The 26240-nt window shown below is 46.2% G+C and overlaps 1 protein-coding gene across 2 annotated transcripts in view; it reads left to right on the top strand.

Moving 5' to 3' along the window:
- Positions 1-26240, top strand: part of anln (anillin, actin binding protein) — a 156550-nt gene that overhangs the window by 49171 nt on the left and 81139 nt on the right. For both annotated transcript variants that reach the window (XM_038796920.1, XM_038796921.1), the window contains exons 5-9: positions 6757-6916; positions 7573-7766; positions 13364-13465; positions 16502-16691; positions 20448-20600. In XM_038796920.1, coding sequence (XP_038652848.1) covers positions 6757-6916; positions 7573-7766; positions 13364-13465; positions 16502-16691; positions 20448-20600 — 799 coding nt within the window. The remainder of the gene's footprint in view (positions 1-6756; positions 6917-7572; positions 7767-13363; positions 13466-16501; positions 16692-20447; positions 20601-26240) is intronic.

The following is a 26240-nucleotide window of genomic DNA, read 5'->3' as shown; positions in this document are numbered from 1 at the left end:
AGAAGTCCCTAAAGACCCTATTCACCTCTTGCCCCTTCTGCACTACGTCCCCACCCCTCTCTCTCACTCCCCCAATCTCTCTGGCTGCATCTCGCTTACGAAGCTGGTGTGCCAGCATCCTGCTCGCCTTTTCCCCGTACTCATACGCCGCACCCTGCGCCCTTCTCCACTGCATTTCCGCCTTCCTAGTGGTCAGTAGGTCGAACCTGGCCTGCAAGCTACGCCGCTCCCTTAATAGCCCCTCCTCTGGTGCCGCCGCATATTTCCTATCTACTTCTAGGAGCTCCCCCACCAGCCTCTCCCTTTCCTGCCTCTCCTTCCTCTCTCTGTGTGCCCTTATGGAGATCAGCTCTCCTCTAATCACTGCTTTCAAGGCCTCCCAGACCGTCCCCACCTGCACCTCACCTGTGTCATTCGTACCCAGATAGTTCTCAATGCCCGTTCTCACCCTTCTGCACACCTCTTCGTCCGCCAACAGCCCTACATCCAGGCGCCACAACGGGCGTTGATCCCGCGCCTCCCCCATGTCCACGTCCACCCAATGTGGTGCATGGTCCGATATCGCGATGGCCGAGTACTCCGTGTCCTGCACTCTCGGTATCAGCCCCCTGTTCAATACGAAAAAATCGATCCTAGAGTACACTCTGTGGACGTGGGAGAAAAAAGAATACTCCCTCGCCCTAGGCCTACCAAATCTCCATGGGTCTACCCCTCCCATCTGCTCCATGAACCCCCTTAACACCTCTGCCGCTGCCGGCCTCCTATTCGTCCTGGAACTTGATCTATCCAGCCCAGGGTCTAACACCGTATTAAAGTCCCCTCCCATGATCAGGCCCCCTGCCTCCAGTCCCGGGATGAGGCCCAGCAGGCGCCTCATAAAACCCGCGTCGTCCCAGTTCGGGGCATACACATTTACCAGTACCACATTCTCTCCCTGCAACCTACCCCTCACCATCACGTACCTGCCCTCCTTGTCTGCCACCACCTCTGCCGCCACAAACGACACCCTCTTTCCCACCAAAATCGCCACCCCCCGGTTCTTGATATCCAAGCCTGAGTGGAACACCTGTCCCACCCACCCCCTTCTCAGGCGGACCTGATCTGCTACCCTCAAATGAGTCTCCTGCAGCATTGCTACATCAGCCTTCAGTCCCTTCAGGTGTGAGAAGACCCTTGATCTTTTGACCGGCCCATTCAGCCCCCTTACGTTCCACGTGATCAATCGGATCGCAGAGCGACCCGTCCCTACTCCCTGTCGATTAGCCATGTCTTGTCCCTTGCTCGCCCCGGGTCATCCCTCCTTTTCTGACCCGCTTCCCATAGCGATGGCCCACCCCCCCGGCTCTCCCCTTCTCGTCCCTGGTCTTTCCAGCAGCAACCCGGTGTCCCCCCCCCCTGGCTAGGACCCCTCCTAGCCGCGATGTACCCAACATCGTACTCCCGAGAGTCAGCTGGTCTCCGCTGACCCGGCTGCTCCTGCCACATTCTGACTCCTCCCGGTTCACCCCATCTGCGCCCGTGAAAGATCCCCTTAAAACCCCAGAGAAAGACCCGCATAATCAACCCGCTCCCCCCCGTCCCGTCTCCCCAACTTAACGATATAAATACCCAATGGCAACTAAATACATAAATACTTAACTACATACTTAAATAACAAAATAATTAACTAGCTATCAACTAACAGTGTGCCCAACCATCACCCTCCATCAAACAGTATAAATAACCGCAGATAACCATAACCCGAAAAAAAAAAAGAACAAAAAACCCCCCCAAGCACCCAAAGAAAAAGGGTAAGAGGGGTAAATAACTAGGGGAAATTGGAAACGGGAAGAAACACCCCATAAGAAGCCAACGACCCACAATAGAGATTTCAACAGTACAAATATACAGAAACACCCAACAACTCGAAACCTTCAAGATATTCAGAAAAGTCAACCGTTCGAGAAAAAACACCCCAAACAATCCACGAAACTGTTACCCAGTTCCGACCTGGCCTGAAAAAGAAAAGGGCCACTTGCTCAATCAAGAGTCCCCAGGCGGCTACGACCGCCGGTGCTCCCAGGTTTTAGTTCGTGTCCAACTTTTCCTCTTGTACAAAGGTCCAGGCCTCCTCTGGGGACTCGAAATAATGATGTTGGTCCTTGTAGGTGACCCACAAGCGCGCCGGATGCAGCATTCCAAATTTGATCTTTTTTGCGTGTAGCACCGCCTTTGTCCGGTTGTACCGGGCCCGCCGCTTTGCCACCTCCGCACTCCAGTCCTGGTACACCCTTACCGTCGAGTTCTGCCACTTGCTGCTTTTCTCCCTTTTTGCCCACCTCAGGACTTTCTCTCGATCACTTAGCCGCTGGAACCGCACCAGCACCGCCCTCGGGGGCTCGTTTGCCCTAGGCCTCCTGGCCATGACCCGGTATGCCTCTTCCAATTCCAGGGGCGCCGGACCGGCCCCTTCCCCCATCAGGGAGCTCAACATCTCCGCCACATATCCCGGGAGATCCGACCCCTCCAGGCCTTCTTCCAGGCCCAGGATCCTCAAATTTTTCCTCCTCATCCGAATGTCCAGCTCCTCGAAGCGGCTCTGCCACTTCATGTGGAGTGCCTCGTGCACCTCCACCTTTGCCCCGATGACTGTGGCCTCCTCCTCCCTCGCGGTCATCTCCTGCTGCAGATCTTTAATCGACGCCTCTTGGATCGCCTGGGCTCCCACCAACCTGGTGGCCGTCGCGTTCATGGACTCTAAGAGCTCCACTTTCATCTCCGTGAAAAAACGGAGGAGAGCGGCCTGCTGCTCCTCCGCCCATTTCTTCCACTCCTCCGATGCACCGCCGGCCGCCATTTTGATTTTCTTCCCCCGCTTTTTTTGGGGAGCTGCTGCCGTTTTTCTTGCCGCTCCACTCCGGGTACCGACCATAAAATCGGTCTAGTTCTCCTCAGGGGACCTTCCCCCACCGGGATTCGTTTTTTCAGCGCCGTTGGGGCCCTCCAATTGGCCCAAAAACACCTTTGTCGCAGGAGCTTCCAAATGTGCGGCTTAGCTAGTCATAGCCGCAACCGGAAGTCCAGATTGTCCCACCTTGACACCCGTCTTCACCCTCCCCACCAAACTAGTGAATGTAAACTTCCCAAGCCCTGCCAGTCCGGTGCCACATGCATCCCCAGGCACCTAAAATGAGTCGCCGCCAGGTGCGATGGCAGCCACCCCCCACCCCGCTCCGATTCCCGGTGGAGATACCACAAAATACTCGCTTTTCCCCAAATTCAGTTTATACCAGAAAACGTCCTGAATCTCTGGAGCAACTCAATTATGCTCCCGCCCGACATGCTGGGCTCTGAAATATGCAGCAGCAGTTCATCGGCATATAGGGACACCCTATGTTTCCCCCTTCTCGTTTCCCCCCCCCCCCCCCACCCCACATCCCATTATCCCACATCCCCGAGCTCCTCAGCACAATGGCTAAGGCCTCCATAGCGAATGCAAACCGAGAGGGAGACATCCCTGCTTCGTACCCAGGTGTAGTGCAAAATACCCTGAATTTGTGCTATTTGTGTGCACACTCGTCATCGGCTCCTTGCACAGTAGCCGAACCCATGCCACAAACTTCAATCCAATCCCAAATCTCTCCAGTACCGCCATCAAATAATCCTGATCAAACACCTTCTCTGCATCCATCGTCACCATCACCTCCGTCTCCCTTCCATCCATCGGAGAAAGCACCACATTCAACAACCTTCTCACATTCGAGAACAACTGTGGCCCGAGTCATATGCACCCTATGCACCACCTTAAACTGTATCAGGCTCAACCTTGCACAGGAGGAGGTTGTGTTTACTCTATGCAGTGCCTCACTCCATACTCCCCAATTGATCTCCTCTTTCCGTTTCTCCTTGATCTTCACCACTCATTCGCCTCCCTGAATACCTACTCGGCGCAATTGGCAATGCTGCCGTCACCATAGCCCTCAAACTGGACCCCTTACAAGATTCCTCCTCCATCCTCACCCACTCTATCCCTTCTCCTTCCCATCACTGCCGCACCTTCTCCACATTTAACGCCCAGTAATAATGAAGCTGGTTCAGCAACGCCAATCCCTGTGCTCACATTAAGCAGAGATATGGGCCTATATGACCCATGCTCCACCGGATACTTGTCCTTCATTAACAACAACGGGATGGAAGCCTGCCCATTGTTTCCGGCAATGCCACCCTACCCATCGCGTCCTTGAACATTCCCATAATCAACAGCGGCAACTTGTCCTGAAATTCGACCAGGAATCCATTGGGCCCCACCGCCTTCCCTGCCTGCATCCTCCCAATCGCCACCTTCACCTCCTGTTCCCCTCCTGGCTCCTCCAACCCTGCCCTTTCCTCCTCTCATAGCCTCGGACACTCCAGGCCATCTCTCACTCCCCTTCTGATGGCACCGACCTATACAGCTCCCTATAAAATCCCTCAAATAACTTTATTAATCTGCTCTGGAGCCACCAACAACTCCTCCGCCTTGTCTCGTACCCAAATTATCTCTCCAGCTGCAGCCTCCCTCCGCAGTTGATTGACCAACATATGTCCTACCTCCTCCACATGCTCGTGGACAGACCCTCTTGCCCTTCTCAGCTGACGCACCGCTTTCCCTGTTCGACCTAATGCCACCACAAAAAAGCCAATCCTCGAATACACCTTGTGCACTGGGGAGAAAAAACGAATACTCCCTTGAATACGTGGATGCAAGAACCCCAAAAAACTCAATCTCTTCACTGGTCCCCCAAACCGCCTCACGTTCCTATTCTGACTGGAGGTCTCTCACCACTCCCCTTCTATCCACCATCATAAGAACCCCAGGTTCTGGTCTGACTTGCCCCATCCTTTTGTTACCATCCAACCACCCCCTCCCAGAATCATTCCCATCCACTTCCTCTTGCAAACACCTCTCCCAGTATCGATGCCCTCTCCCCCCATTTTCACCGCTCCCAGGCCCATCAAAACATGCTTGTGGCCGTGGCCCGTTCCCCAATATTCCCATTCACGTGCCTATCTTCATTTGTTAGTGCAGCGGTACCTGCCGGAGGCCCCCTCTCCACCATTCACCTCCTTCGTAACCCAGCTCCCGATACCCTAACAATCCCCCACTTCCCTTGTATTAAAGAACAGTGCAAAACCGTGACCCAAGAAAAAAGGATACAAACCCAGAGCCCAATGTAAACAACTATAAACAAAAATAAACTACACTCCCATTCAAAAGGCAGAAAAATCAAACAATCCCACCCCCCCCATAAAATACAAAACACAATCCTCATCTCCTCAGTCCCAGTTCCGTGACTCATTTCAATCCCAGTCCTGCGGCCTTCACGAAAGCATCTGCCGCCTCCATTGTCTTGAAATCGACCTCCCTCGAGTTGTGCGTCACTCAACTTTGCAGGGTAAACCACTCCAAACCTCACGCCGTTGGTATACAGTGCCGCCTTTACCCATCTGTAGGCTGCTAGCCAACTCTTTGGGGCAGCAGGGTAGCATGGTGGTTAGCATAAATGCTTCACAGCTCCAGGGTCCCAGGTTCGATTCCCGGCTGGGTCACTGTCTGTGTGGAGTCTGCACGTCCTCCCCCTGTGTGCATGGGTTTCCTCCGGGTGCTCCGGTTTCCTCCCACAGTCCAAAGATGTGCGGGTTAGGTGGATTGGCCATGCTAAATTGCCCGTAGTGTCCTAATAAAAAAAAGTAAGGTTAAGGGGGGGGTTGTTGGGTTACGGGTATAGGGTGGATACGTGGGTTGAGTAGGGTGATCATGGCTCGGCACAACATTGAGGGCCGAAGGGCCTGTTCTGTGCTGTACTGTTCTATGTTCTATGTTCTGTGTTGTACTGTCAAGTCTTGGTATATTTGTCTACCGACGCCTTTGCATCTCGCCTCTGCTTCACCCAAGATCTTCTCCTTCATGTGGAACTTATGAAAGCAGATTACGACCGCCCTTGGCTCATTTGTTTTCAACTTCAGCTTGAGCGACCGATGTGCCCTGTCCAACTCATAGCGGGAGGGTTCTTCACCCTCTCCCACCAACTCCATCAGCATCTTTGCAAAGTACTTTTTCGGCCTCTTCCTTTCACCCCATCCGGCAGGCTCACGATCTGCAGATTTGGACCTATTCTCCAGATCCTTCACCTTGCCCTGAACCCTTTGTCAACCTCCATAGCTCCTCACCTATTGTGGTGAACTGGTCACTCTCTGCTGCAACAGATCGTCCTCCACCCCCTTCAACTTCTCTCCTTGCTCCCGCACCTCGACCGACGTCTTCATCACTGCTGCCTTTACTGGGGTAATCGTCTCTGCCACACGCTCTCATCGCAGCCATCATTTCCCTTCACAGCACCTCCATTTGCTTGACGAACTGCCTTTTCATCTCCCCATCATCACCTCGGTCAGAGTTTCCACTGTGAGGGAGCTCTTACTTACCAACTCGCTCGACGGCGGACTTTTGCTCCCTTCTTTCCAGTGCCCTTCTTCTGGGTCTTCTACATTTTGGATCTTCCTTATAGCTTCCCACACCAACTTATTCACTAACTGAAATCAGGCATTAAGGTCCAAAAACCAGAGACTCTAGCAGGAGCCACCTAACGTGTGATATCCACCTATATGTCACCACTGGAAGTTGCAATTTAAATACATCTCTCATATTTGAAGAAAAATTCTGACAGCTTTGCAATGTCATATTTGTAGGTAAACATAATTCTTCTGGCCTCACTTATATTGGCTAAATTATTTTGTCAGGGAACTGGTCATTTGCCCAAAGTACTCAGTCCAAAGAAAGCTGAAGCCAAACCATTAGCAGTGAAAGGAACATTGGCCCAGCATCAGAATCTGTCCAAATGTCAACAAACCAAAGTGACGACAGCCCAGGTTCAGCCTAGAGACAATCTAGCTACTCCAGGTAAGCTGTTTCTCAAGCAATGTTAGATTGTAGATGGTTTAAACAAAGTTATGAAGGTCAATATCTTTTTGTTTATGCAATGAAAAGACTTCCAGAATTAGTCTGACTTTCTTAGTGTTGAGTATTTAAAATGGTTTTGATTTGTACTTTAATTGATCTGCAAACATTATTTTCTCATGTCTGGGGAAACCAGTTGGAATGCCCCAGTTCCTCACCTGGTTGAGAATATTTCTCAGCACAAGCTGGAGATCAGTAAGATATTGAATCAGTAAGATATTGAAAGTCCAACATAGTCTGTGCCAAACAGACCATTGGGGGAAGAAAGCCACAATGCCTGATTTTAAATGAAGTTCTCTTTTTTTTTAAATGGTTTTATCGTTCCACTTATCTAAGTTCAGGATTGATGCTAGAAATTTCTCAAATATAAACAATTACATTTTAAGAAAATGTATTCTATTTAACCACAATTATTTTCTTAACTTGCTGTCAATTGGTTCCTATTCAAAATTGCTATTACTAAGAATACTTGGCGACAGGCCAAATATTTGGAAAATTGCACACGGCGACAATTAAATTTCTCAATTTCACCTGCTGTTGAATTGAAGGCTTATTGTATTTGTGTGATGACCATCATTTAATCCCCAAATGTGTTACAGGTGATACAGGGGCCAAGTCTTTCCTGGAACGTTTTGGTGAGCGTTGCCAACAGCACGTTGTATCAAGTCCTGCCCCATCCACTCCTGGACAGAGAGCTACCAATGTTACACCCAACACAAAAGCAATTCAGGAGCGACTTCTTAAACAGCAGGAACCTTCTGCTACAGCAAATCTAACTCAGCAATTTAAACAGGTCTGAGTCTGAACTTTATTCCAGGATTAATTATGGTCTCTAGATAAACACCACATGTCTTGACAGGTCTCCACAGCTCCGAAGAAAGACTTACATTATCTAGAGCCTTTCATTCCCTTGGGACATGCCAAAGAACCTTGCAGCCAAGTGCTTTTCAACTATAGTCACTGTTGTTAAGTAGTATCCCACAATCAACAATGTAATGATGAATAGTTAGTGATGTTGATTGAAAGATAAATATTGGGTGGGATACATTGGAGAGCTACCCTGTGCTTCTTCAAAATAGTATTATGGGACCGGTTATTTCTACCTGAGATAGTAGATGGGGCCTTTGTGTGAAGCCTCACCTGAAACATGGCGCCTCTGAACACTTCTTCACTACTACACTGCACTGTTGGCCTACATTGTGTTCAGATCTCAGGGGTGGGACTTTGTGGGCAGTCTTTTAGTGATGGGGCAGACTTGCAGTTGGAAGCTCCTTTGGAGTGAAGTATGACACCAAGGTCGCAAACAGACAAATTTAGTCTCAAACAATTGCTAGTTCGAGGGATAAAGTTGGTAGTTGGAGAATTAACTTTTGGAGCAATGACCAAAGTCAGTGGCTTCAGTCTTCCCAGTTGAGAAAGGAAGAAGAGATTATCTTTGTAATCCAGGCTCATCTTGGAATGCAGAGCAGTTTTAGAGGAGAAGGTGAGGATGCATAATTCTTTGTGGTCCAGCTAAATCTGGTGCTGATTGGCTGGGCCATTTGTCCACCATATCTTTTCAAGTCTTTGTTGGAATTAAGGGAGGCAAGATGAGGGCTGTACCAGATGGACAGCCAGGGTGAGAGAGTATGATGATTTTTAAAAAAAAATTTAGAGTACCCAATTATTTTTTCCAATTAAGGGGCAATTTAGCGTGGCCAGTCCACCTATCCTGCACATCTTTTGGGATGTGGGGGTGAAACCCACGCAGACACGGGGAGAATGTGCAAACTCCACATGGACAGTGACCCAGGGCCGGGATTCGAACCCGGGTCCTCAGCGCCGTAGGCAGCAATGCTAACCACTGTGCCACCGTGCTGCCCTTATGATGATTTTATTGGGGGCAGGAGCATCAACAGTGGAGATGAGGGTGTGTTTATGTAAATCAGTAGCTGCAGAAATATACTGAACAGAGGGCTGGGAGATAGACAGTTGGAAATTGCAGTTAGATGTGACGGGGGGTGGGGGAGGAGGAGGAGGAGGAGGAGGAGTGGGGGAGGGAAGGGAAGGGAGAGAGAGGGGAGGGGGAGGTAGAAAGAGAAGTAGTTCGTTTTTAAAATCTGGATACGGAAGGGGGTGATTTTGAGGTGAAAGGGAGATATGGATGGAGAGTGACACAAGGGAGTGATCAGAGATTCCTATACATGTTTCATAGGTTGGGTCCAGCAAGACCATGTGAAATGGAAAGGTCAATGAGGAGGCTGTGAATGTGTTTTGGGGTGTTTTTAGGCAGAGAAGGATGAAGGGAACCTAAGAGCCTAACTCTGAAGACACAGAATAAGTTGAAATGCGATTGAATTCGCTGAGAATGAGAAGCTGTTCCTTACAGAGGCTGAGTTATCTTGGTGACAGAATTTGGTTGGAATAAAAGTGTTGCCATTGGGACTGAATAGCATGCAATTTACACTTCTATTGGGGCGCTATTCGGTACACGAATCATGATATGCAAATGGAGCAGTACTCTGCAGGTGTGAATTTGGAGCAATTCCCGGCCCAGCAGGCATTGTAAACGTTGGGGCTGGAGTTAGCGCTAAAGGGACGGATAGCTGGAGCTGTTTTAAGTGCACCACTTAGCATATACTGCAGCCATGAAGGTGGCTCACAGAAGACCTGCCCCCAGAGTTCGGGAATCCAAGGTGGATCCCCAGCTCCATGCCAGAGAGGAGAGGAGGGACATTTTCATCCGCAAGGTGGGCCTCAGACTCGAGCCTGCCCTCTTGAGCAGCGCCTGGGAGGTGGTGGTAGAGGCAGTCAGTGCTGCCGGCCTCACCAGGCGGAGTCAGCTGGTGATATTGAGGGGTAGGGGCCACTGGTGAGGCCTTTGAGAGGGGCAGAGAAGCAAGAAGGGTTCCAAAGGCCCCTGTGCAGGTATCCTCTAGTTAAGATGAGCTTTGCTGATCCCCTGCTTCCTCTGCAGTGGGGAATCACTTCTAAGGAGTTCCAACGTCTGGTGGGTGCCTGATTATGCTTGACCAAACCCACCCCCTTAATGAAACAGCTGTGGTATGAGGGTGTCCAAAGGGGTGGCCCAGGAGGGCTTCCAGAAGACCCGAGGCATTCTGAGGACACAGGCAGCACTCAGCAGTGTGAGCAGTCAGAAGCCTGCAAGTAGCACCAAAAGCGTGTTTAAAAGACATACTACAGCAGTGGTGATCTGAGCCAGGCCACCCTGGTCCCAAGCGGTACACCCCAAGTCCACTGACTTTGCACCTTGCAGCAAGTCGCTCCCACTACCGAGCCCAGCCCGGGCAACCATCCACCAGCAAGCCCGACAGCTCTTGAGGGATTTTCAGAATTTTTTTGCCTCCCACTCCCCCTCAGCTATGACACCCTGCCCCTGCTTGTAAATAGTTGCACTAATTCGCACCATTGAGACTTCCGCTTAATCGGGGCAGAGCATCCTGGTGGCTGGAGCGTGAAGTGTTCATGCTGCTAATGATATTGAAATCCACACAAATGACTCAATCATGTTTTGCATGGATCTGCTGGCAGGGGGTGGAATCATCGATATCTCGCTAGTGGGGGACCAGAGCATGGTGTCGGAATTGGTGCCAGACGCAAACCTCTATTTTTTGATTGCCTGTGATTCTCTGCCCAGTCGTGATTTGTGTTTCTGGCGTCCCAAAGCGGAGAACCCAGGCTTTTTTTTATCATTCTCATGGAGGGAGGGAATTGCAGAACGAGGCAGTGAGAACTATCCACTGGAAACTCCAGAGGTCAGCAGTGAAAGGAGTGAGTTGACTGGTAGGAGATTGGCAAGGTAGCAAACATGCTGTTGGAATGTTCAACGAGAGTAGAATGGGACAATTTGGGTTGCTGCTCATATTGTGTCCGTACTGTGTGCCTTGTTGAGCCCTTAGGATGTTAGGATATCAAGGGATGCACAGAGAAACAGTGGCTTTTGTAAAAGAGAGTGAAGCTTGGGATGGTATCAATAGAGCAGGAAGGTCAAGGGTTCATGTGGAGTTACTAGGGCAGAATATTTTGGAGGGGCGAGATGAAAAAAGGCATGAAGATGGAGAAGTTTCTGGGATAGGTAAAGAAAGAAGTGGCAGCCAAAATGGTCACGCAGATTAATATAGAAAACACAGTAGATAGGCGATAATAATAGATAGGAGTTCATAGAAAGGAGTACAGAATTAAAATTGGAAGTAATAGGATAACAATGACGTGAATAGGGTGGAGTTAATATGGAGCATTGTTGAACTGTTTTGAGTCTGACAGGCAGTGTGAATGAAGGCCAGAAGCTCTGAGATTAGAGCATCGAAGGACGCATTTGTAGCAACTGCCCTTTTCTCAATACAGGATCATGATCATCACTGTGTCAACTGCAGTGATCTCCTTTTCCTATTTCCTACGATTCCCATCTTTTCTCCCAGCCTCATTCCACCTCAAATCAGTTTGTCCTCAGACGCAGTAAAACTACTTTTTGCCCTACCCTTCCATTCCTGTCGAAATTTCCAAATATATCCTTGTTGCACAAGGAGTAATTTCATGCTTCTTGTTCTGTTAATACAGAACGTTGCTCTGTACATAACTGAATTAAGCATGTAGAGAGTAGTTCAACTTATTTGCGCAACTATATTTTGACTTAATTTATTTTTAACTTGAATCATGATTCTGAATGGTATCATTATATTTTATTCAGTTTGCGTTGTTTTGAGCTTAATGGAGCACTTTAAAACTTGTGTAGATTTTTTTTATTGTCAACATTCTTTCTCCTAAATGTGTTATTTTCCATTTGTGATAAGCTATTCAATTAAATGTGTATTTTGAATAAGAGATATTTTAGAAATGTAATTTTGATGTTTACAAATTTAATGGTAGCCCCCACCCCCCACACACATTTCCAATGTAAAATGAGTGCATGCAACGCAAGTTAGGAATTTAAGGCAATATGTTGGACTGCTCTCCTATTCTATATTCGCACGGCAGTACAGTGGTTAGCACTGCTGTTTCACAGCACCAGGGACCCGGGTTCAATTCCCGGGTTGGGTCACTGTCTGTATGGAGTCTGCATGTTCTCTGTGTTCTTGTAGGGATCCTCCGGTGCTCCGTTTTCCTTCCACAAGTCCCGAAAGACGTGCTTGTTAGGTGAATTGGACATTCTGAATCCTCCTGCGTACCCGAACATGAGCTTGAATGTGGCCACTTGGCGATTTTCACAGTAACTTCCTAAGCCTACTTGTGACACTAATTAAAAGAATAAACATCAGTTGTAACAATCACAGAAACAAATCTTTGTCTTTAACAAGTTCACGTTATTCAATCCAACACGAATTCTCAGTGAAATTACACGCTACAATTCCATATAGTTATATGATTCTTTATTGTTGAATTTGCAGTTTACTAAGAATTAGGTACCATACTTTTTAACTCTAGCCTGGCTAGAGCAACAAATGGGTTTTCCTCAAAACACCAATACCAATTTTACTTTTTCATCTCCACATTCTATGTATACTTGCATTAAACTACAATGCATCAAAATATGTGCAAGGCAAACGTCCCAGTGATATGAAGAGGATACACTAATGTTCATCTTGATCTCTGCTGATGATACTGTTACCACAGTTATGTGGTTCACTTGAGCTCTTCAATCATGTTACTACCATAAACAGTGTCCAAATAACATGTCGCAGACCTCCAGGCATATCTGAGTGACCCTCCCGTTCCTCCAGCTTTTCATTCTTTACAAAGAATCCATGTTCAGCAGAACTGAAAGCTGTTTTAACTCGTATGCTGATACCACAAGCCACCCATTCATCGAATCCCTACAGTGCAGTAGGAGGCCATTTGGGCCATTGAATCTATATTGATATCCGAAAGAGCACCCTACCCAGGCCCACTCTCCATCCCTATAATCCCATAACCCACCTAACCTTCCCCTAAGGGAGAATTTAGCATGGCCAATCCACCTGACCCGTGCATCTTTGGACCGTGGGAGGAATCCGGAGGAAACTCGTGTAGACACGGGGAGAATGTGCAAACTCCACACTGTCACCTAAGGCTGGAGTTGAACCTGGATCCCTGGTGCTGTGAGGCAGCAGTGCTAGCCACTGTGGGTCATGTGAACCCATATTCCCGCAGATGCACGCTGTTTAAATTTGAAATTTAAAACAGAAGACTGCACTAGTTGGTACAATTTTTAAATGTATTTCCTTCTGTTAAGTTCTTTATTAACTCAGTAATTGCTCAAACTTGGGTTGTGAGTTCTGGTAATATAGGTAGTGTTGCAACTTTCATAACTTGGAATATTATGCAGCCAGTTTAATTGACAGCATATTAAATATGCCTCTTGTCAAAACAGAATAACCCCCTTTTCACAGTTTTGTTGCTGTAATTGTGTTTCAGGAGCGTGAAAAAGAATTGGCTATTATTCGTAATCGTTTGCCGAAGGGCAACTTGTGGAGTGCTGAGAAGAAAAGAGAAAACAATTCCTCCAAGCAGTCTGAGGTATATATTTCTCATTAAATTGTATTATTGTGCAAACCAGTAATTATTTAGGAACTTGTACATTGGTGAGGGATCCTCTAAATCTTGTTTGTTCTTTTCCTAGAAAAGGAAAAAGCGCCATCACGTAACCTCCAATATTATTTGAAGTTAATAAGAGTTTGTAAGCTGTTAAGAGGGGCTAATTTTTTAATAATCCAATATAAGTTTAACTGAAACACTTTTTACACAAAGTACTTAGTAGTTTATCACATCCAGGAATTTGAAACCAAACTCTTGTTGGGCTACTGTAATGCTTATTTGCAATGCTGATGGATGCTTGCTTTTAATGTGGTGATTAGTTGAAGGGATTATCACCAGACATTGTCGTGTTTGCTTAAAACATGTTAAAATCCAAAATCCGGCCTCTACGTTTTTGGTTTATGGTTCCAAAAAAATCATCTGTATCGTCAATACTGAAAGACTTTATACTTTGTTTAAAAGAAGACTGTAATAAGTTGCATTTGTGCAGCAGCTTTAGCATAGTCTAATGAACACTACAACAGGTACATAAACTGGACAGATGATAAATTTGATAAAAAAGGGTAGATTTTAAGTGATTGAAGAAGAAGGCAGGTGAGGTTTAGGGAGGTAATTTCAGAACCTGGGCAGCTAAAGGCATGGCCAGCAATGGTGAAGCAATATGCAATGGGTCCAATTTGATGAAGTCAAGACATCTTGGGGTTGTGGAGCACATGAAATCTAGAGAACGTGGAGGTCATGAAAGGATTTGAAAACAAGGATGTATTACTGGTTGGACCACACTTGGAATATTGCGTCCAGTTCTAGTTGTCTCATTATAGGAAGGAGGTGGATGCTTTGGAGAGGGTGCAGAGGAGATTTACCAGGACACTGCCTGAACTGGAGGGCATGTCTTATGAAGAAAGGTTGAGGGAGTTAGGGCTTTTCTCACTGGAGCAAAGAAGGAAGAGAGGTGACTCGATAGAAGTGTACAAGGTGATGAGAGGCATGGATAGAGTGGATAGCCAGAGACTTTTCCCCAGGATGGAAATGGCTGTCATGAGGGGACATAATTTTAAGGTGATTAGGGGAAGCTTCCGAGCCTTATAAGTCACCCACAGACGTGTTGGGTACAGCATGCCATACTTCACCCACTTCTTAAAGGGCTGCCTTCACTTTAATGAAGCCTGCTCTTTTAGCCAACTCCGCACCCAGGTCCTGGTATACATGCAGCTTGCTGCCCTCTCAGCAAGGCATGCCTGCTTGGTCCACCTTGGGATCCGTTCCTTGTCCAAGAACCAGTGCAGACGCACTACCATCTCTCTCGGCGGCTGGTTCCTCTGTGGCTTCCTCATCAGCGCCCTGAGCACCCGGTCTACTTCCAAGAGCCATACAAATGCCCCCTCTCAGCAGCTTCTTGAACATTTGGGCCACATACGCACTGGTGTCCGCTCTTTTGCTGTCCCCCGGCAGTCCCACCATCCTCAAATTCTGCCTGCAAGACCGATTTCCCAGGTCATCCACTTTCTCCTGCAGCCCCATCTGTTGATCCCGCATCAATCCCATCTCTGCTGCCATTGAGGCAAGCTGCTCCTCGTGCTCTCCTACCATCTCCTCCACGATCTGGATTGCCTGGCTCTGGGCCTCCAGCCCCGTCTCCATGCAGTCGATTCCCACCTTTATCGGATCCACCACCCGAGCCAGGTTCTCCAAATTCTACTTCTGCTGGGTGAACTTCTCGTTAAGTAAGTCCACCAGCTGCTCTGTCGACCACTGAGAGGGCAGGGCCGATCCTGACCCTCCGCTATCATCTTCTGTGTCTCGGGCACTACTTCAGCTTTCACCAATTGTTCCCTTCTTTTTCGGTTACTTCTGGTCCACACCTCCATCCTGTTGGGACACTGTCTTCTACCACTCCTCCTGCACCTTAAGATCCACCTGATAGTCAGGGAAAAGGTCTGAAAATTCCATCACGAGCAGGAGCCATCAAATGTGCGACCATTCGCACATTGGCCACCACCGGAAGTCGTATTTATTAAAATACAGGAATATCTTTAACATCATACAAGAAAATAGGGTACAATTGTTCCTTAATGCAGTGACATAATAACCCTTACCTGCTGTCTTTATTTCCACTGTGCTACCGTGCCGTCCATGCACACACATCTGACTTTTACTTTTTAATGCAAATGTGTGTGCGTGCGTGCGAGAGGATATATGGCAAGGTCGTTATTTGTTGTCTATCCCTAATTGCCCAGGAACTGAGTGGTCATATCAGAAGGCAGTTAAGAGTCAACCACATTGCTGTGTGTCTCGAGCTACATGTAGGCCAGACCAGGTAATGATGACACATTTCATTCCCTGAAGTATATTAATGAACAAGATGGGTTTTTGCAACAATCCACAATAGTTTTGTGGTACCATTACTGTGACTAGTCTTTGATCAATTTTTATTAATTAATTGAACTCCTATTTCACCAGCTGCCTGGTAGGATTAGCTTTTGGATTACTGTCCCAGTATCATTAGCGCAACACCACTGCGCTACTATTACAGCCAGTATTATCGTAAAACAGTATTTTTTGTTTTCTTTATTTGCTTTGTGGGATGTGGGCATCGTTGACTGGGCCGGCATTTATTGCCCATTCCTGAGAGCATTTAAGAGTCAGCCACATCGCTATGAGTATGGAGTCATATGTAGGCCAGACCAGGTAAGGGTGACAGATTTCCTGTCCCTAAAGGACATTAGTGAACACACAGTAGCAGTGTGAGTTAGGATGGAGGCATCACAATATATATTGTGATGCACAAGGCATCATAATTATGCACGCAGACCAAATGACCAGAAGGTAATTTCATGTCTGTGGTTGTTTGTTTGCTCACTGTCCTGATCTCCGTTTTGAAAAGCTGTCATGTATTCCAAACAATTGAAATTGTTCTGATATTCCATGATTCTGACATCTTCCTAAACTTTGCTGTGCAGCGAATGTAAATGGACAAAGAAGCTAACTAATGACCTCCCTTTTTCAACTTCAAAATAGGATTGTAGTGACCCTCTCCATAGGATCTCTGAGCAAAGGAGTCCAAAAGTTCATAGATCTCAGATGAATGCTCCAAAGTGCCCACCTCCATCATCAACATTGCAACCAACTACAAAATCGCCTCTGAAATCTGCATTAACAGAGGCGCTTGAACCTTCACCTATGAAAATATCCAGCTCCAGAAATGCAGGTACAATGTATATTCAAATAAATAAGTTGATTACTACATGATTCATTTCTGCTGAGAAATTGCACGTGAAACTATTAGTCATGAGAAACTAAAGCAGGCATCACGGTGGCTCAGTGGGTTAGCCCTGCTGCCTCACGGCGCTGAGGTCCCAGGTTCGATCCCGGCTCTGGGTCACTGTCCGTGTGGAGTTTGCACATTCTCCCCGTGTTTGCGTGGGTTTCACCCCCACAACCCAAAAGATGTGCAGGGTAGGTGAATTGGCCACTCTAAATTGCCCCTTAATTGGAAAAAATGAATTGAGTACACTAAATTAAAAAAAAAAATGAAAAAAAAAAAATGAGAAACTAAAGCACTACCACAGCCTGTTCCTCACCCCAGGATTTCTAGCGCAACACCAGGTGACAAAATATGTGGAAAAACAAATGCACAACTTTGTGATTGTGGGCAGCTTTAAGAAGAAAAAAGGAGGCCACTGTGGCCTGTCTCGCTAGTACATAGTGCTGGATAGTACATAGCGAGTATCAAATCCTTTTATGACTTTTGTTCCTTCCATCATTTTTTTGCTTATTCAAAGTTTGCTTGATTCTACCAGTCCGCACCGACACCATGGATGGTTAATTCTGTGCATTTAACCATTCTCTGCAAATGTATCCGTCTTAAGTTTGAGGCTATGTACTCGAATCCATAGAATCCTGCAGTGCAGAAGGAGGCCATTTGGTCCATCAAGTCTGCACCAACCCCCAAAGAGCACACTAAGGCCCATTCCTCCACCCTATCCCTATACGTGTAAACTCCACACAGTCATTCAAGGCCAGAATTGAACATGGTCCCTGGTGCTATGAGACAGTGGCGTTAACCACTGCGGCCTTGCAGAATCTATGATTGTGTTAAACCTAAGAAAGTTTATCTTGCCTTATACCATGAGTGTCTTGAAAAATTTGAGAAAGATCATGAATGAACTTTCTCTTTTCTAGTCTAAACATCTATGTTTTCCCAGCATGGTTTGTATCTCATGGTTTGTATCATTTTGTATGAAATCGTATAAATTTACTGTACAGAAGGAGGCTATACAACTCATTGTGTCTATGCTGGCTAAAAAAGAGCTAACCAGCCTAACCTAAGTTTTAACTTTTGGACCATAGCCGTACCGATTACAATCCTACTTCGTTCATATCAAAATATTCTTTTAAAGCAATGAGGGTTTCTGCCTCTGGCACCTTTTCTGGAGTGAGCTCGAAGACCTATACTGCCCTGTGAGTGAAAGAACTCTCAGCTATCTGCTAATCCTTCTCCCAATTATTTTAAATCCACACCTCTGATTATTGACCTTTCTGCTCAGGGAAATAGATCCTTCTTTCCAACATGTCCAGGCCCTACAATCCGTATAAACTACAATAGACATGCTACCATTATTAGCTTTGCTTGTTACACCCTGAAAAAAAATTGAATCAAGATGTGATCCTTTCTTAATAAATCCATGCTGACTGGCCTTGATTAATCCATGCCATTCTAAATGGTGATTCTGTTCATCAGAATTTTACTTTCTCTTGTTACACCCTCTCCATATTTGGGTGGTGTTCTCATAATAGTGTCCTGAATTGTACTCGCTTCTCATGCTGTGCTCTGTGAAACCTCCATTCTTTTCTCGGAATTTGTATTCTATTCCTATTCAGCCTCTGATCTCCGGGTAAGCGTTCTCCAAGGCGGTCTTCAGGACACGCGACAACGCAGAATTGCCGAGCAAAAACTTATAGCTAAGTTCCGCACGCATGAGTGCGGCCTCAACAGGGATCTTGGATTCATGTCGCATTAAATCCACCCCCCACCATCTGGCCTGGACTTGCAAAATCCCACCAACTGTTCTGGCTTGAGACAATTCACACCTCTTTAACCTGTGATTATCCCTCTCCCTGGATCTGTAATGATTTGATTACCTTCAAATGCCTGCATTCCAAGCATTGTCCAGCATCTCTGACTTTGTCTATATAAATGTTTCTGGAACATACCTCGCCATTCACCTGAGGAAGGAGCTGCGCTCCGAAAGCTCGTGTTTGAATCAAACCTGTTGGACTTTAACCTGGCGTTGTAAGACTTCTTACTGTGCTCCAGTCCAACGCCGGCATCTCCACATCATGGCTTTTAATTATACAGCACAGGTTCCTATTTGTTTTCTTAACAGTATGCTGATATCTTCAGAGGTCTGTTCATCAGAATCTTCAGATCTGTCTCTGATCATGTCCTGTAGGATAATACCACTTGGCTTATACTGTCACTGTATTTTTGCCTTTTCACTCGTATTGATTGTATTTGCCTGCATTGAATGAAATTACTTGCTTGTCAGCACAGGTGTCTAAGCTAGCCAGATATTTGTATTTTGTCAGCCTGCCCCATGTTGGATGTTCCTCCTGATTTGGTACTATATAAAAACATGTAAAATTTTGTTTTTGCACTCGCTTCTAAGTCATATGTGCATATTTTATCACTGAGGCAACCCACTTGTTAATCTCTTTCATGTGATGGCTGTTTAATCACCCTTTGCTTCCTCTGCTTCAACCAATTATCAGTGCATTTCAGAGGCACTCCACCTATCCTTTCCATTCCAACCTCTGTGCCAAGAATTATTCCAGCCTCTACACTCCTGATTCATTTTTCAGTTGGAGATTTGAAAGCCTCAGTCAATTAGTTTTGGCCCTGCATAAAATGTTTTTGAAAATGTTAACAGAAAATGACATCTAGTTGCAGCTATCACTTTTACTTTGTTTCAACATGAAATATGACAGCTTCATATTTCTTGCTACTTCTGAGATGAAATAAACATTTATTCACTGCTCAAGATAAAACTATTTTTATGGACTTAAGTCTTGATGTGCAGTGTGCTTTTTAAGAAATTTCCTTTAAATTTCAAAATCACTAGTTATAGTCTATACATTCAAAAATAAATGCGAAGTCGATGCATTTAGACCTATGGGAAAACGGAATTAACTTTGTTTTTTCAAAGAATGATGAAATTTGGATTTGTGACCACAGTGCTAGAGAGACATTTAAACATGTTTACCCCCACTTCCCAATCTTTGGGAGAGGTGATATTTCTTTGTATGGATATAAATTTAATGAATATGGCTTTTTACTTGCCAGAGCGTCATTGGCAAAGATAAAGAATCAAACAGCACAGAAGAAGGCTATTTGTCCTATTATGCCTATGCTATTCTTTGGGAAACTATCCATTTGGTCCCACTTCTCTTCTCTTTCCCCATAATCTGTGTGTCTCCCCCCCCCAGCTATTTGTTCAATTATCATTTGAAAGCACTAACATTTCAGGCAGTGCACTCCAAACTTTAACAGATCAATGATTGAATGAATTGATAAAATAAATCATTCTGCATTCTGTTTCCTTTCCCACCTTTGATATGGATAGTTTATGATGTCAGACACCAAGGGAAAGAGAGAGAGTGGATTTGACTAGTTGAACATTTGTAAGGTTTTTCTAACTTGTATTTCAACGAGCCTGGGATTTTTCACCTTTAAGATGTCAACATACATTTTTTTAATTTAATGCAAAAGGGAAAATGCTGGAAAATCTCAGCAAGTCTGGCAGTATCTGTAGGGAGAGAAAAGAGCTAACGTTTCGAGTCCTTCGAAACGTTAGCTCTTTTCTCTCCCTACAGATGCTGCCAGACTTGCTGAGATTTTCTAGCATTTTCCCTTTCGTTTCAGATTCCAGCATCCGCAGTAATTTGCTTTTATTTAATTTAATAGCTGCTTCTGGTGAACAAAACAGGAAGACATTTCCAAGTTGTCCTGCCAGATTAAGTCCTTTCAAAAAAGTTGCCCCTGTCTCCGAACGACTGAATGTTACAGCGAATATCACAAATAGTGAAGAAAAGCGAAGTGATGATGAAAGAAGTATTGGTGAGCAGTTACTTTTTCTGTCTCTGGCAGTAGTATTTTGCATGTTGAAAATTAAAAATACCGTCTGAATGTGACAGAGATTGTGCAAATAATGAAGAAAAGAGGGGTGATGATGAAAGTACTGGTGAGAAGTTACCACTTCTGTCTCTGGCAGTAGTATTTTGCGTATTGAAAACTGAAAATGCCGTCAGGGATTTTGAGTGACAAGAGTTCCTAGAGGCTCAGTTGTACCAACCATATTTGATGGGCATTGTTAGTAAGCTAAAATGCTTGGATTGTATGAAAATTATATAAATATTGTCAGAATGAATCCCTTAACAGTGGGATGATGAGGAAAGAGAATTATTTACATATGGTGCCTTTCATAACCTCAATGTCCCAGAATGCTTTGCGACCTGAAATGTATTTTGAAATGTAATTACTGTTATATTGTCAGAAATGTGGTAGCCAACTTGTGCACTATAAGGTCCCACAAATGACAATGAGATAATTTTAGGTTGGTTGAGGGATAAATATCGGCCAGGACACCAGACCCCCTTGCTGTTCTTCAAAAGAGTGCCATGGATCTTTATAAACACCTAAGAGAAGTTATCCAGCTGAGAAGTTAAATAGAGATCCCAAAACACCAACAGCACAGCTTTCTCTTCATTGCTGTACAAGATTATGAGCCTGGATTTTCTGCTCAAACCCCCAAGTCAGAATTGAACAAATATGTTCCATCTCGGACAGGAGTGCTATCCTGAACCACAGTGGACACACTTGAGTAGAAACCAATCTTTTAAAAAATATATATATTTTCATTCAACATATTCAATTTTATACATAACAATAGAACAATAAAAATCAACCCAAAACCACCACCCTCAAATAAAAAGACCCCCAATAAAAAAGCTCCCCATCCCCCAAACTCCCCCCTCCTCAGCACCTTAACGGTGACCAGCTCTTTAAAGTACAGAATAAACTGCTGCCATCTCCAGTAGAACCCCTCGCTGTATACTTGACTTTCTCGATTTATAAGAACTCCATAAGATTCCCATCCATACTGAGGCATTGGGTGGAGACGCTGACCTCCTCCCCATCAGCGCTCACTTTCGAGCAATCGGCGAAGGCCAGAACATCAGCCCCACCCCCTCTGCAGCTCCGACACGTCTGACACCCCAACAGGGGCAGGGCTTGCTAAGGGGCAGGGCTTCAGTTCAATTTTCAGAATTGCTGACATAGTCTCCTAAAGAAGGTGACCCAGAACCTCACGAGCCTAAGACACAACCAGAACGTGCGCGTGTATAGCTGGTCCCCTCCCACATCGCCCACACTTATCCTCCACTCCCGCAAACAACCTACACATCCCAGACCTAGTCAAATTAGCCCTATGCACCACCGTCAACTGTATTAACCCCAATCTCGCACAAAGACATGGCATTCAACCTTTACAGAGCCTCGCACAACATCCCGTGCTCCAATTCCGACCCCAAATCCTCCCATTTGGCCTTAATCCACCCACCGATACTGTGTCTTCCACCATAATCCTTCCATAAATCCCCGAGGTACTCCCCTCATCCCTGCAGGTGACAAAGCCCTCGCCAGCAACGAGGATGGTGGCCCCACAAGGAAATGTCGGAATGATATTTTTCAGAAAATTGGAACCTGTAGTTATCCAAATGTATCCAACAGCTAAACCCCAAATTTCTACACCCATTCCTCCAAACTCGCAACATCAGTGCCTTTGGTAACAATTAGGCTTGGGCTGACGTGGCAAGAGATATATATGCCCCACAATCGTTTGCAACCAACTTCAACTAGAAGTTTAGAATCTGACTAGCTGTTCACCCCATAATGTTCAACTGCAGTACCCATCATTGAAGACCACATCAACATTCCCTGGTTCACCATTGACCAGAAATTTAATTGGATCAGTTAAATCAATATGGCTAGAAGAGCGAGTCAGAGACTGGGAATTCTGGGGCAAGTAACTCGCTTCCTAACTCTCCAAAGCCCTGACCACCATCGACAAGGCACAAGTCAGTGACATAATGGTGCCTGGATTAGTACAGCTTCAATAACACACTGCTTGATAGCATACAGGACAAAACAACCAGATTGATCAGCAACCCATTCACCACCTTAAACATTCATTCCCTCACCCATGGGCACACGGTGGCAACAGTGTGTAGCATTTACAGGACACGTAAACGTTCATTTGACAAAACCTTTCAAACCCAATGCCTCTACCATCAGAGGACAAGAACAATAGATGCATGGAACACCACCCTGCAGCGTCCCCTCCAGGCCATTCACCATCCTGACTTGCAACTATATTGTTGTTCATTCTCTGTCCCTGGATAAAAATCCTGGGATTTCCGCCCAAACAGGACTGTGTGGGTGTACCTAAACCACATGGATTGCAGCAGTTCAAGAAAGCAGCTCACCGTGGCAGCTCAAGACAATCAGTGGTTAGCAATGCTGCCTCGCAGTACTAGAGGTCCGGGTGACTGTGTAGCTTGTACGTTTTCCTGTGTCTGTGTGGATATGCAGATTAAGCAGATTGGCTGAATTGCTCCGATGGATTTACAGGCTAGGGTGCGTGATTGGGTCTAGGTAGGGTGCTCTTTCAGAGAGTTAGTGCAGACTCGATGGGCCTAATGGCCTCCTTCTGCACTGTAGAGATTCTGTGATTCTATAAATTAGGGGTGCAATAAATGCTGGCCTTTCCAATGACACTCTTATCCTGAAAGTAAATTTAAAAACACCTTGCTTTTCTGACACCTTGTATTGGATGAGGAATTACCTCCAACTAAATATTGAGAAAACTGGAGTCATGGTCCTTGCCTGTAAGACTATAAGACATCAGAGCAGAAGTGAGTCTGCTCTGCCATTCAATCATGGCTGATACTTCTCTCATCCTCATCCCCATTCTCCTGCCTTCTCGTAACCCCTGATGCCCTTATTAATCAAGAACCTTGTTATCAAGAACCTATCTTTTGTGAGGGCCACTAAGAATCCAACACGAGTTGAAGGATAGAAAGAAATACCATTTATTTACAGTAACATAAATATATACAACAGCAGTAACTCCCTTGCTGCTCACTCCTCTCTAGCTGGTTCCAAACTGGCCAGCTCTATTTATGCAGGGAATCTGCTAATGATTCCCCCCCCTCATTAGGGAAGCACATACTCCCTAAGGATTGTGGGAATTGTGGGATTGTCATTAGTCCACAGTCAGTGGTAAGCAGACAGGTTATAACATTCCCCCTCCCCAAAAGTCCAAGGAATCCACCGAAGACCCTGGTGAAGGAGGGCGTTGGCCTTGTTTTGCCGCAGGCCGGACACCATTTGCACGAGCCAGTGGATCGGGCGGCGTGCAACGAGACTGAGAACGGTGCTTCAGTGATGAACGACGTAACGGTTGTACATCCACGGCCCGTGGGCCCGAGGACTCCCCCTCTGAAGCGTCCTGTGTCTCCATCTTGGAGCCGGAGTCCGCTGCCTCCGTCATCTCGGAGTCTCTATCTCCACATGGTTCTGCAACGAACACTGGGTCACTGAGCGCAAGCTGCCGAATCGGCGGTGCAGAGAAAAACAATGTCCCTGCCATTCTTGAGTGTAGTGTACTTTTGCGCCAATGTACAGGAAAACCATACTAAGGCGGGTGCGAAGTCTCTGGCCCATTAGGAGTTCCGCGAGAGCTACCCCAGTCACTGCATGTGGAGTGGTTGCGTATGAAAACAAAAAATGAGCCAGTCTCGTGTCCATCCCCATGGGAAGCTGGGTGGTATGGAGCGGGTGCAGATATGGTGTATGCCGTTCATCTTCATGAACCTCGCAAACTCCCCACTTGTGCGTATCCAGCACCTCGGGAAGCCATGCGTACTGAAAGACAAATGACTCTTCTCGATTGTTGCGCAGGGTGTTGTGCCTACCATCTTATGCACCTCTAACCATTTAGACTGGGCATCGATTAATAGAAGGAACATGGATCCTTGAAAAGGGCCGGCAAAATCTGCGTGCAAGCACACCCAAGGCCGCCCAGGCCATTCCCAGTGTCCCCCACAAGAGGATACCGTCTTCCATGCTAATTTCTGACAGCTTGGAGGAAAATGCCTGCAACTCGACTGGGAGCTGTCTATGCTGCCTACCATACAGGACTATGTGCCGAATCTTTGAAAGGACTGGGTCCACTCACGGATCTGTAATGCCGTGACAGGCAAGGAGCCATAAAATTTAGGGTTGCAGCCACCTCACCGGTCATGGGGGTCGACATGGGGCCGGTCGATTGAAGGCAATCCGCTCAGTGCGTCGGCATTCGCTATCTGGGTTCCTGGTTTGTGCTCCAGAGAATTCTCATAGGCAGCGAGCAACAAAGCCCAGCGCTGGATCCATGCGGAAGCGATAGGCAGTATTGGCTTATCCTCTCAAAGTCCCAGCAGAGGCTTATGATCAGTCATGATAGTGAAGTGGCGGCCATACACGTACTGGTGGAAATGTTTCACTGCAAAGACCACTGCCAGGCCCTCCTTCTCGATCTGCGCGTACTTCTTTTCCGCTGCAGTCACTGTGAGGGAGGCGAAAGCTATTGCCCGCTCGGCCTCGTTCTCCATCTTGTGGGACAGGACGGCCCCAATACCATATGGAGATGCATCACACGTGATGAGCAAAGGCTTTCGAGGATCATAGTGGGTTAGTAACCCAGACAATGATGATTGTTGTTTTACCTGCCGGAAAGCGGTTTCTTGCGGCTGACCCCAAACCCAGGTGTGATTCTTCTTTAGCAGAAGGTGCAACTGGGCCAGCGTAGTTTCCAGATTGGGAAGGAACTTCCCGTAATAGTTTACGAGGCCGAGAAAAGAACGAAGATGCAAAGTGTCAGTCGGGGCGGGAGCCTGTTGAATTGTACACACCTTCTCTGCGACGGGGTGCAAACCTTCGCGGTCCACCTGATAACCCAGGTAGACTACTGCCCAGGTACTTCCTTCGCCTGAAAGACTCCCTTTGTATGACGTATATGGACTCCAGCTTCTGAAAAGCGTCTAAGGACAGCCTCCAAAATTTTCCAAATGTTCCTGCTCCGACGTCCCTGTAATCAAAACGTCATCTAAGTAGACAGTGACAAGCAGTAAACCCCTCAAGATGCCCTCCGTGCGTGTCGCGTCTTTTCGTCCGACGTCACTTCGTCCAACGACACTTCGTCCACGTCTTTTGGTCCAACGTCTTTTTGTCCGCCCGTCTTTTGGTCCAACGTCACTTCGTCCAATTATCCAATTACAAATTAACTCCGTATAAAACCATTTAATTGATAAAATGCAAGTACAATACAGCAAGTGAATTTAATTGCTAAAATGCAAGTAATTGATAAAATGCATGTAAAATGCAAGTTGAAAAATGCAGTTCAAAAGTTAAAAAATCTAAAAATGCAGTTATAAAATCTAAAAGTTTACTAATTACTTAAAATTCCCGAAATTACTTAAAATTGATGTAAATTGTAAATTCCCGAAATTCCCTAAAAGTTAGATTTCCAGAACTGTACCCGAGAGAGAATAATGGGGAGAGGACAAGATGATTTGATATTCTACAATTCCGACAGACACAGATATAAGTGGGAGTCTAATTGGATTTAGACAATGAGTGCAGTTCTGAAAGAAGCAG

This window comes from Scyliorhinus canicula, chromosome 5 (genome assembly GCF_902713615.1).
Source record: "Scyliorhinus canicula chromosome 5, sScyCan1.1, whole genome shotgun sequence".
In the NCBI taxonomy this organism is placed as follows: Eukaryota; Metazoa; Chordata; class Chondrichthyes; order Carcharhiniformes; family Scyliorhinidae; genus Scyliorhinus; species Scyliorhinus canicula.
The sequence above is the reverse complement of the archived record's forward strand: the minus strand, read 5'-3'. Positions and strand labels throughout refer to the sequence as shown.